Genomic DNA, 13,017 nt, shown 5'->3' on the forward strand with positions numbered 1-13,017 from the left:
GATTGGCACGAAGTTGATATGCAAACCATGAACCTCCTATCTACTAGATTCAAAATTATCTTTCAAGAGAAGACAAAGAAAAAAACATCAGAACTAGTGAATGCATTTAGTTTAGTCTTTCTTCTGAAGTATACTGTATGTACATGTCATGCGTTTATCTTTTTTTTCTGATCACATTGGTTAAAAAGTACATTACACAAAGTAAACATTGAATTTACCAAACAAATAGAACACAGTTGTTTTTTCTTAAATGCTTATGGGCTGTAGTTTACACATCTGATGTATGCATAAAAATGTGTATAGGTTTGTAGTAGTTTAACAAGGTTGAACCAAGAATACAGTAAGAAGTAAAACACTTAGAGTGAGCTGATATAAACATTGTTAGGAACACTGTCAAAGCTGAGCTTTAATCCTTCTCCTCCTCTTTTTCAAGGCCTGGTACCACAGTAGTGCCCAACAGGCCTCTTCTTAATATGTAGGGACATGACGGACCGCTGGGGATGTCAGCAAATCCTGAGGAAAGAAAGCAGCAACGATTAGACAGAAAGCAGATGAAGGACGGACAACTCTACATCACAAAACATTTTCAACAAACAGATTCATTTTGCTGACGTCACTATTTTTTAAGCCAAGGCACGTCAGTACAGACGTAGAAAACATTTGTGGGACTAATTAGAGCACACACGTCAAACTCATTTTAGTTCAGGGGCCACATACGGAGCAGTTTGTCTAAAGTGGGGTGCGGATTTTACGTGGGAAAATTAGTAATATACTTATCATTGTGCTCCCTTTTGCATTTCCACATATAAATAAATGATAAAATATGTACAGCACTGACAATATAAAAGCAATAAGAGACAGATATCAGTCCCTGCAGGATCTTCACTTTCAATTTATTTGATTTTGTGACTAATTTTTCTGTAATCTGGGGAAATTTTGTGGAATAATTTGAAGAAAATTGAAGGATTTGGAAAAAAGTTTGAGTTATTTTAACAGTTTTAACAGTTTGAAAAAAAATGACTGCTATCGTGGAAAATGTGAGCCCTGCTAATATTGTGGAGTTTCATTTAATTTGTGTATTATTTTGGAGATATCTACAACTGAATTAGTTGGTAATTTACACTATGATGCATGGTGTCTCAATTTTTGCTTTCTACTGCGGGATGGGCTGGATGCTCTAAAGGGCCAGATTTGGCCCCCGGTCCATGAGTTTGACACATGTGAATTATTGTATATTCATTCTACATTTGAGGACATCGACAGTCGGGCTAAGATGACAATAAGCACTGCCTTTGCTTTTTCAATTACATGAGTTAAATTTACAATTCTTTGGGGATTTCTTGTGCTCGATGCTGCATTCAGCTGCAATTAGTTATCATGACAACGAACAAATGAAGCTTCATTTCAAAGGCTTTTATCAGACATTCCTTTTTTAAGCAACAACAGACTAGATTATCACAAAAATCCCACATTATGTTAAAAATGCCATTTCCCCTTTGTGGCTTTCATTTACACTGAAGACTGGAGAAGTGTAGAGTGAGGATGGCTGTCTCTGTAACATTAGGGACTGTGATGAAAAAAAGAGAAATAACGCAACTTGATAAATTCTGTGTAAATGTTGTCTATAGCAGGTTCTGAAACTATTTGGATCCAGGGACCCCTTAAAGGTGAGAAGCTTTTACAAGGACCTGCTCATAATCCTCACGTTAATTAAACACAATTACGGCCATTCTTAGCCTTAATTGCCATAAAAATGATCTATTCTTTAACTTAAATATTTTCGATCTTTGTAGGAGAAATGAAATTAAAGAGTAGTTTTGTATATAACATAAAATGTGTATAATGCATTACTAATAAACAAAATATGCACACATTGTATAAATTATTGGAATTATTTGTTGCACGGTTTCATATCCATTGAGCCGACCATTGCACTTCACAGTGATACAGCAATGGGTCATGTCCACTATCCAAATACTTCACATGGAAAGTATGTTTGTTTTATTGGTGCATTGGTCATTTATTTAATGATGCAACATGAATAATGTATTTATTAGCTACAGCACATGGTCTATAGAATGAATGACTATACAGATTTATTTTTCACACTCAAATAATGTCTTTTATCCCATAAAGTAGGAAGTAGGGAGTGTATGAACCTGGTCCTTGAGGGCACTAATCCTGCAGGTTTTAGATGTCTATCCATTCCCACACAGGTGAGAGGCTCGTTAGACCATCTGCAGAGCTGAACAATGACACTTCATCAGATTCACGAGGGTTGGAGCAGGGAGATATCTAGAACAGCTGGATTAGTGCCCTTGAGGCCGGATTGTAGACCCCCTACATTAAGTTGTCTCCAAACATATTCCTGACGCCCTGTGCCCGTATTCACAAAGCATCCTAAAGCTAAAAGTAGCTCTTAATCATGTCATTCTTAGAAAAATCTTAGAACTCCTCAAATTTTAAAGATTTTTCTTACAATTATCTTTCTTTCACTGCAGCAGCTCCTCGTCATGCCTTCTTTCCTTCTCTTGTAGCTCAGCAAGAAGTCCTGCGATGTGCTTACTCTGCTTCTCAAAGGCTGTGGTCAGCTGCTGGGTCTGACGAGTCACCTGAAAATAAAACAAAAGGGAACAATGAAAATAAATTTCAATAGGCTTCCATTTTCTGTTTAACTACCAGTTAATGAAGGGGTGTCTAACTCATTTAACTCTGCTAAGATTCTTTAAAACTTCTACTATTGCGTAATTGAGAGGGTCTTAACCAATTGTATTACTGTGTGGTTTCATAATCTCACTCTGAAAGAAAAATTGCTTTAAACAATGTGGTTCGCTCAGCCAGCAGGACCATTGGCTATACTTTGCCGCTCCTGGAGGCCACACATAAAGCCAGACTCTTAAATCGAGCTTTATAAATTGTGAAAGACGCCTAAGGCCACCCTGCCAGGGCCACCTTTGAAATGGTTCCTTCAGGTAATCAAATGTTCTACTGCTCGCCATTTGAACAGTTTCTTCCCACAAGCTGTGACGACTCTAAACAAGGCATTTCAATTTTGTGTGGACCCTATGGTATTTTATGTGGCTTTATGTGACTCTTTATTGGACAGTATTTTACATTATAGTATTTTTAGTGCCATTGATTGATTGTTGGTTGTTTGTTTTTTTATCGTGAAATGTCTTTTTAAATGTTGACAGTGCACTTGTTGACGTATCCCTGGTTGGGAAACACTGCCGTACTACACGCCATTTTCCCTCCCTAAACGGAGCCGGCTTAGCTGTCACGCTGTTGTAGTCATGTCCACTCTTTGTTTGATGGGTTTTCATGCTTTCGTTTACCGTCTCTTGCAGGCCAAATTGGATGCTCTTTTTTTTTTCACATCACCAGCCCTCCCTAAGGAGCAAATTAGATGCTCCCGAATTGGATGCTCTATTGGGCTGGATTCGGCCCCCGGACCTTGAGTTTGACACATGTGAGTTAAAGGGACACAACTCCCTCTTTATCAATAAAAACCTCCACCTGCTCTTAATAGGACAACCTCACTTTCTTCCGTAGTGTTCTCTTTCTGCCTTTGTGGTGACAGCAGTCATGACCAGAGACTGAAAGTATATAGAAAATCAAATCGACTGTATACATATGACTTTTTTTTTTTTTTTTTAAATTATACAACAAATATATATAGTAGACCAGGAAGATACACTGTATATTGTATAGTTTAATAGCTCCAATGTCTCCTGTCAGTTTATCTTTAAACAATGTTGTTTTTAAAATACTTTCATTTCAGATCCTCAAACAAGATATCATAATATATGAATGACAAAGTAAATTGCTCGGTGTATTTAACACCTGTGTGGAGATGTTTGTCTGAAGGGTCTGGATTGGTTTGTTCATGTGAAGAGGATGAATGGATGACTAAACTTGATTGACTGAATAGCTAATGTTTAGCTTACCTGTCTCTGCAGAGCCTCCAGTTTGACCTGGGACTGAGCAGCACGTTCCGTCTGTCTTTCGCACTCTTTCTTTAGGTGCTGCACCTCTGACGTGTCGGAGGTGGAAAGCTCACTCAGGCTGAAGTCATCTAGATTAGAGGTTAGTTGATCCGTTTCATCTTCATCTGACAATAAAGAGGGATCCAGATCAATCATGCTTTCCTCCTTCTCAAAGTTTTCTCCTGCTGACACAAGCATGTTGCGCTCATTGGTGGATTGGCAGAAGAGGAGGAGTTTGTGCTCAGGACAAACCATGTTAGAGTTGAGCTCATCATTGTGTAAACTGAGGTACTTTAGAGGGCTGTTGTCAGCAGAGAGACTTTCCTCTTCTTGCGACTCTTTGATTCTACGCCTCAGTTCTTCCACTTCAGCTGTAAGTTCAGCCACTTTGCTGCTCAGCTCTTCCTTCACATCCGTGTTCGAGATGCACTTTTTATTTTTCTCTTCCTCTTCTTGCTTCCTCTCCTCTTGTTCTAAAGCCAGTTGAGCTTTCACCTCGGCCAGCTGCTTCTTCAGTTGGATATTCAACTCGATCATTTCATTCTCCCTGTCTTCTTCTGCAATGTTGCTCTCCTTTCTTTTTTTAAACTCTACTTCCAAAGCAGTTACAAGTTTCTTCAGCCTTTCAGTCTCAGCCCTTTCACTCTCCAACTGTGCACTCAATTCCTTGCTTTTCTCCTCCTTCACTGTAGAGTGGTTGGCATGTTTGCGACTCAACTGCTTCAGACGGGTTCTGGCTTCAGCCTCAGCCCTGCGTTGAGCTTCCAGGTCTTGAAGTCTTTTCTGGAGCTCTTCCCGAACATCCTGCAGCTCAGAACGCAACACATCATTTTCTTTTTTAAGGTCTGGAGAGAGGACCGACTGCTCAGACAATAGAGGAGCCTTTTCTGAAGAAAGTCTCATAGTTTGTAGCAAATATGGATTATCAGAATCTGTCCCTCTATGAACATTTCCTGTGATGGTGCTGGAGAAAGAGGAAAAGCTCCTGTTTGTCCCATGGATGTCAGATTTCATCGCCTCATTTCTACTTTTGTTCTCAGAGTCAGCAGGGGAAGTGACTGCAATGTGTTCAGAGTCGATTCCTTCACCTGGTTCTCTGTCAGAATACAAATTGGGCTGTTGTGCCCTTCTCTCATATGCAGTTTGTTCATCATCTGCTCTCGTCTGCTGAAAAGCAGGCCTTTTGGTTGGAGGTCGAGGAGGATGAGGAACAGAAGACGGTGAAGAAAAGCCCTGTCCAACCGGACTGGTTGAGAAGAGACAGCCAAAGTAGATTTTTGCTCTGAAATTAGGTGAAAAATTTGGTTGAAACCAATGTGTTGTCATCAAGCTCTGCAGAAGCATGATAACGAGCCATTCATTTGATTCAGGTGTGTTGGAGGAGGGAGACATCTAAAAGTCTCAGGACTCCGGCCCTTGAGGACTGAAGTTGAATTGTCATATCAGGGTTCTCACCAGAAATTTTTCACAGCATAGGGGGTGTGGCACATGGTGTACAGAGTGGAAAATTTAGCATCTTTTTTCTTAAAAAGAGAGTTAAACAACCCGTGCACAGTCCCTTTTGTGTCTAAGTGTGCAACAATTGTTACGGCAGTACCGATTAAAAAAAGGAAAATACAACAGAAAATCCTACCTACGTTGCAAAAAACTGAACGTAGGGGGAGCCATTGCTCTGCAGGGGAGCAAAATTACAACGTCGGGCCCCCCTACGCTCAACAGCGCTGGTGCAAACCCTGTATATGTAAAGTTACACACACAAAATGTGTTCTCTGTATTGAACCCCGCCCTGAGGTGTAGAGCCCAGGGAACAGTTAGGGTTAATATAAGGGACTAATCAACATCCCACAGTGATGGATGAGGGAGAGCAGCACCAGTGAGCCTACCATTACAAGCCTGCTCCCTTAACTACTAATCCCTTTATCCACATATAATATATTACCGGTCAAAAGTTTTAGAACACCCTAATTTTTCCAGTTATTTATTGCAATTCAAGTCGTACAAGTCCAATGAATAGCTTGAAATGTTACAAACAAATGTATCTAAGTATTAATAAAGTTTTTGTCATTTTAGTTAAAAAAATATATATATTTTGGCATTTAAGCAGTTTTTCAGAAAATGTTTGTTGTTCAATATCAAATTTCAAATTAGGGCAAAAACTAGGCTTTACACCAATCTGATCAGCTATATCGGAGCAGCCGATATTTTGCATTTTATGCAATTGTGATCGGCTGATCTGATCAATGACGTCATATTAGTGATTAAACTTTTTGTAGATGCTCCCATTGCATTGTTTTATCGTCTCATTTACACCAAAGACGTTCCAGACGACCAACATATTTGCCCTATGCGTTGGAGTCTACTGGCTATGAAATCAGAGTCAGCATCTTCTGTTAGTGTATATGAGCTCCTGTGGCGGAGCTTGTTTTGTATATTCAGCCAGCGCAGTGCTCCATTATACTTTCTCTTTAATATTGAATATGTCTGTCCGTTTCGGCGGGTTGGTGGACACTAGGGGTTGAACAACTTCATAATTTTAAAGGTCGACTTTATGTGCATACTAGTCGAGTTGTCGACTCCAACAGCGGAAGCCGAGCCGAGTGCCGGTGTTGTGCAAAAACTGTGACCCGAAAAAATCTGTGACCGCAGGTGGCGACAGTGCCAACCCTTGCGGCTTCTCGGCGGACAATTACTCCCCCTTAAACACGTTTGTAAATGTTTGTTTAAATGCAGACTGGAGAAGAATAACTGGAACTGTCTCTGCCTCCGGTCACAGATTTTTTTGGGTCACAGATTTTGGCACAACAGTGGTCTCCCCTCGCTAACGGAGTCTCCGTCCTGCGCTGCTGATGTTTTCCAGATCTGCCTAATACACAGACATGTTACCACTACAGCTAACGTTAGCATGTATATTAGCCGTAGTATCTGCCTACCAGCTGCAGTTTGAGCACAAACCAGGAAGGAGCGATAAACGCTTGATGTTGTGCTGCCTTGCCGTGCGGGGGTACTAAGACCCTCGTTTGCTGTGTTGAGCCGCCATCTTGGGCAAAAGTCAGGTACCCACGACTAGTCGACGTCACGTGGACAGAGTCGCGAGACACCGCTAAAGTCGACTAGTCTGTTAAACCCCTAGAGAACAGAAGTGCATGTGTGTGTGTGCGTCCACCACCGCTATGTACCTGTGAAGAGGGAAATCTCCTACTCCTGCACTCCCTCACAACCACAAGGATGCATCTATAGGTACCAATAACACTGTATTCTATTGTTGTTTTATGCCTAATGTGGCAGTGATCATTTTTAAGTATAATGCTAAAAAATGTTCCGGTCTCCTCTTCTGTTTACACTCAGAGAGCAGTGGTCATGTGACCAAGTACGTCACGTCATGTGACCATGTACGTCACGTTCTGTGACTTGTATTTGTGAAAAAAGCATTTCCATGGCACACTTGCTACACATTTCAATATTGAACGCCTGAAATTCCTCCTCGTGAAAGCGTGAAACCTTTTTAGCAATATTTGAGTGTTTTTTCAGAATTTCCATTACCAGTTTTTATTGCTCTATTTTAATTTTGCGCAGGGTAATGGAAACACAGCTACTGATCGGTGATCGGGCAAAAAATCCTGATCGTGTAAAACCTACCAAAAACAAAAAACAAAACTCAAAAACATTTCTAATAGAATAAATGCTTTGGGTGTACATCAGGGGTCCCCAATCCTGGTCCTCAAGATCCACTGTCCAGCATGTTTTAGATGTTTCCCTCTTCCAACACACCTGATTGAAATGACCAGGATCGTTATCAGGCTTCTGCGGAGCTTGATGATGAGTTCATCATTTGAATCAGGTGTGTTGGAAGAGGGAAACATCTAAAACATGCTGGATAGTGGCCCTTGAGGACCAGGATTGGGGACCCCTGGTGTACATGACTGAAACTGCATGCCTCTGCAATCAAAATGCAAATGCCATAAAATTAGAAACTGTGCAAAGCAGCCATCTGAAGATAAATGCTGCAAGTATTGTGATTGCTTCTACTGCGTGTTCCGCCTTTTCAGATAAAAGGTATGGTTAGTGAGTGTTAAAGAGGGAGCACAGTTTTTCAGCAGCGCTGCCAAGAAAAAAATGTCTATTCTTAAAAAATTATCAATAGATCAAAATACATAGAAATCAACATCAAGATCTTTTGTTAAAGCACAACTTTTGAAGATGACAAATCAGAAAACTAGAGAACAAACTCAATCCTTTTACTAAGATTAACACAATGTTCACCCTTTCTACAGAAAACTTCTTTACACACATAAGTTGAAAGCATTTATTTTGTATCACTCTGCACTATCAAAGGCGGTCACATGATCATTACCTTTGCTGCTCAACCTTTCCACTGGAGAGAAACCAAGAGGGGAAGGACGAAGTGGAGAGGACAGCAGTGAGGAAAATGCAGAAAAACAAACAGCAGGAAAGTGAAACGGAACAGAAGCAAGGTGAGCAAGAAGTGTGGGAGTGAAATAAGTTCATAAGTTGACCATTGGTACAAATAATAACAGTGACAGAAGTAACGAGGATAAGAGAGTGACTGAGTGAGCAGGAAAGAGAAAGAGGGAATAGCTGGCGTCAATTTAGTGCCAAAAACTCAAGGGCATAAAAACTGTAATCGCGCAGTTAGACCACTTTCTGCGCGCGTGAGGTGCCTTTATGCATGCTTGCCGTCTCGGTCTGTGCAAGATGGCGAGACCAGACCAGAAGTCAGTTTAGCTAACACAGTAAAAAAAAAAAAAAAAAACTAGCTACATACATTGGTCCCAGCATAAAATCAAATGAAATCTGAGAGATAACTTTTTATTTTTTGTCCCAGGAAACTGCCACGGACTTTACACTGTGATGACCCACCCTACTGTACCTCTGATTGGCTCTGACCGTTTTTCAAGTGACCAATCAGACAGGAGGTGCCGTCTATGCAATGCCCGCCCCCAAAGTGCCAAAACTCAACATCACCGCGAGCGCACAAACCGAGACGGCGAGTGCGCAGAAAGGCACCGCGCGAGCGTAGAAAGTAATCTAAAGGTGCGAGATTACAGTTTTTATGAGCTTGGGTTTTTGGCACTAAATTGATGCCATAGGAATAGCTGGAAAATTAAAAGCTCTACATGTAAAGCTCTACAGAGATCACTTTACACTTTTCTGCAGGGTTAAAAAACCTTAATTCACCTTCATGTACAGATAATTGTTTTACAACCACACATGTATATACAGTATGTACCTGGTCAAGCTGGGCCTGCAGAGCATTGTGGAGGGTTCTCGCCTGCTGCAGCTCTCGGTAGAGTTTGTTAACCCCCTGCTGATGCTGCTTTTTTGGGAACTGCCTCTCCTTCTGGACCTCTGCCAAATCCTGCACAGAAATACAATCAGAAAAACTCTAGTCACACAAGTTAGATCTAAACTCTTAACTTTGTGATTGTTCTGTCAGTTTCACCCTCTGATGTTGCTTCTCCTGCTCTTTGGTGCATTGCTGCTGCTGCAGCCGGATGTGCATTTTGCCGCTGACACAGCTGCTTCAGCCTGTGCTCAGCTGCAGATGTCTGCATGAATCACTGGACTTGTGTTTAGCATTTGACTTTTACATATCTTAAATGGGCAGTATTATGTTTTGCTACAGTGATATACATCCCTTTGCAAAACTGGGGAACTGTGTTATAGCTACATGGTTTACACATACAGTAGGCCTATGTAGTAAACCATGATTAAAATGTGTTTCATATTAAGTTTAACCGCTAGTTCTCTTGAGCATCATTGTACCATTTTTAAAAAAAAGTTGAAATCTAGTGGAATACTGACAGAAAAAATGTTTAAAAGCCCTTATCAAAAATATAATATATACAGTATTTTCATGGATAATGAAGCGTAATAAGGTAACAAAGAGATTACAGATAGAGAAATTAAAAGATAGATAGTATTGTTTAGTGTATTTTACAGCTGATTTAAGACATGGATCAAAACTGGCCCATTATTATAAGGCTTTTATTAAAGGCTCAGTAATTGTGAGTAATTGTAAATGAACTTTAGTAATTGTGAACATAATTGTAATTGATTTCAGGGGAAAATAATAACTATTTTTAATTGTAATTGGAACAATGTAATGGTCTTGTAATTGAACATGGATAATTGAAGATGTAATTGTAATTTAAAAATGTAATTGACCCCAACCCTGGTGCTCAGCTACATGTAGCTTACTCGACTTGTTCACATCCACGAAGCCACATGGGAAAGCTACATTTATTTTTGTTGGGTTTTTTTTGCTTTATTTATTTATTTATTTAAGATAATCCAAAGTTTTTGACATTCCAATTACGATGGTAAAAAAATACTCAGTGGATTTTAAAGGGTTTACTTACATTATTACCTGCCACCACTCTGCTGTTCTGCAGCTTCTCCAGCTCCGCTTTCAGCCTAACAGCACAAGTGGACAATAAGAAAAGAGTTTAAAAGAAAAAGATGTAAAGGATTTGCGCTACAATGGGGCACATATGTAGAATTAGAATTTAATATGGTACTAATTTGTTAACATAGTAATTTTTGTAGTGGATCTTTAATTAAAGGGTACCTGTACTGAAAATGTATACAAAAAAAAAGGTTTATTGAATTACCAATAAACTAAATATATATACCAATAAACTTAATATATTTTATTAAAAAAAACATATTAAAAGGACTTATTAGAACAATTTTATACCTTGGGGCATAAACTATGAAAGGTGCCATTTTGGTCAAGATTTGACGCAATTTCGTTGATCGGTCCTGCTTGTCCCTTTAAATAACTGGTGCATTGTGGGAGGTAGAGGCGCAACAGGTCTGTTTACATTGTGGGAAGTGTAGTTTTTCTGTCAGCTCTCAGTGCTAAGCAGCCGTGTGTATCCCCTCCCTCAGTGATCCCGGTGCAGCTTCTGGTCCGGGTCCTTCTGGCCTGGGGTCCGGTCCCTGCTGGCTCTGGGCCCACCTGCTGCCCGTTCGGCGCGGCTCTGGCCGTCTGCTAGGCGTGGGCCTTGGCTCCTCTGCTGGGGTCTCGAGCAGGGGGCTCTCTGGCCCGTCCCCTCGGGGGGTTGGCGGGATGCACTGGGTGCTTGGCTCCTTGGAGCTTTCTCGGATGTGTATGTGGGGGGCGGTGGCTGCTTCTCGGCCTGGGATCTCGGGGGCATCTGGGGGGCTGCTCTGCCGTGAGGGGGTGGTCTGGGGCTCCTTGGCCCCCACTCTTTCTGCTGGCCTGGCTGCATCTGCGAGCCCGGGGCGGCTCCTGGGTTTGCAGTAGTAGTTATTGCACATATACTGGTCTACGATGCACTGGCACGCCTTGGGATGTGGGATAAAACTCGTACTGAGCTTAACATTAGACACATTGATCCCAAATACCTGCTTTAGGTACTACCACTCACTCCTTCCCTCTGTCCACAGCCACCACCATTATAGTTAAGCTTCACACTTGTAGTGTTGACCTTTGACAGCATGTGCAGACAAGTTAAAAAAAAAAATAAGATGACTACCCCAAGTAAATGACGCTGAATAAATAAGCTTTGAAAAACGCATTGTGGATGAAACATATTATATGGTTGCTGCATCCTAATGAAATGAAATACTCTACTCTTCTCTGAATAATTATTTACTTTGCTGGCTGGGGGAACAGAGTCATTGTAGTGTGTCAATATTTGCGAGTACATTGTGTTCAAACATTTTTTCAGATTACCCAGTTTCACATAAAGTAGAGAGGCAGCAGTGAGTTGGTGATGCTCATCATGATGTGTAGAACACATGGATGCTTCCGCTTGTTTCATTTATAGATGGTTTTAAAAAGATGGTTAGTGTGAGGAAGTTCCTTTTAACTCACTCAGTGCCATTGACGAGATAACTCAGTGCCACTGACCTTTTGATTTCTCGGGTGAGCTTGTTGTTGTGGGCACGGGCAGCATCGAGCTGTCCCTCCAAGGAGCATATCTGGGCCTGTTTGGTCTGAACCTCTTGGCTCAGACGCTCTTTGCTATTGAACGCTGTCTTAGCCTCTTCCTGAACAGACTGGAGCTCCCTCTGCCTTGACTGCAGCTCCACACGCACTTCCTCATACTTGGCACAGGGAGAAGACAGGCACATGTAAAAGGCAACAGGATTTTCCATGCCATTAACGACTCTCAAAAGCAAAATATTAACAAAAGATAAAAAAAGACACTAATGCAGGGGTCACCAACCTTTATGAAACTGTGAGCTACTTCATAGGTACTGTATAGTCTGATGGGCCACTGGTTAGAAAAGCACTACTTAAATACTACATTTTCATGGTTTCACTTTAATTACAAGCTAATAAGGAAGGCTAGCAGTAACTTAAAAAAAGAGGAAATGTTGAGGTTTCAACATGAAACACTATTTCTTCTAATTAATGCAAGTGTTTAACTTTGATTACATTTTAATGAAAATCCACCTTGTGTTTTTCAAAATATATCTTATGTATTTCATTCATATTATATATAACAGAGGTAGGCAACTTTTATCACAGCAAGGCCACAAAAATGTGTTTCTTTGATTGAAGGGCCACATGATCAACATTCATGTCAGCATTTAGAATTATGAGCGATCTGAGCATTAATACAAGAAAGAATTAAAAGTTTGTATTGTAATTTAGTGCATTTTTCAGTCATTTTGTGTAAGTTTGTTGTTGTCTTACTAGTTGTGAGGCATTTTATGCATTTCCTGTAAAATTTAAATTTTTTGGAGTCATTGTGTATTTGTACTGCTACTCTGCACTTTTTGGAGGGTTTTTTGTGTATTTATTGTCTTTTTGTGTACTTTTGTTGTCATTTTCTTTAATTTTGTATAGTTTTCTGAGTACTTTAGTGTATTACTGTTGTAGTTGTGTTCATTTTTGTTGTAGTTTTCTGCGTTTTTCTCTTGTCTTTTAATGTAATTTCCAACAATGTTGTAATTCTTTGTATTTTTTCATGCATTCTTGCTTTTATTTTGTGTACTTTTCTTTCATTTTGTAAATTTACTTTGGGGGCCGCAT

At 40.4% G+C, this 13,017-nt stretch overlaps 1 protein-coding gene across 5 annotated transcripts in view; it reads right to left on the reverse strand.

The window, feature by feature from the left end:
• LOC114471213 (centromere protein F-like) overlaps nucleotides 1-13,017 on the reverse strand; it is a 23,591-nt gene continuing 10,574 nt past the window's right edge. The window contains exons 1-6 of one of the 5 annotated variants that reach the window (XM_028459859.1): nucleotides 9,448-10,352; nucleotides 9,235-9,363; nucleotides 8,338-8,358; nucleotides 3,948-5,268; nucleotides 2,480-2,612; nucleotides 1-513 (exon numbers count right to left, since the gene is read on the reverse strand). In XM_028459859.1, coding sequence (XP_028315660.1) covers nucleotides 2,493-2,612; nucleotides 3,948-5,268; nucleotides 8,338-8,358; nucleotides 9,235-9,260 — 1,488 coding nt within the window. In that variant the 5' untranslated portion in view covers nucleotides 9,261-9,363; nucleotides 9,448-10,352 and the 3' untranslated portion in view covers nucleotides 1-513; nucleotides 2,480-2,492. The other 4 variants (XM_028459861.1, XM_028459862.1, XM_028459860.1 and 1 more) reach the window with 4 other exon arrangements.

The sequence above is a fragment of the Gouania willdenowi genome, chromosome 10 (assembly GCF_900634775.1).
Source record: "Gouania willdenowi chromosome 10, fGouWil2.1, whole genome shotgun sequence".
Classification (NCBI taxonomy): Eukaryota; Metazoa; Chordata; class Actinopteri; order Blenniiformes; family Gobiesocidae; genus Gouania; species Gouania willdenowi.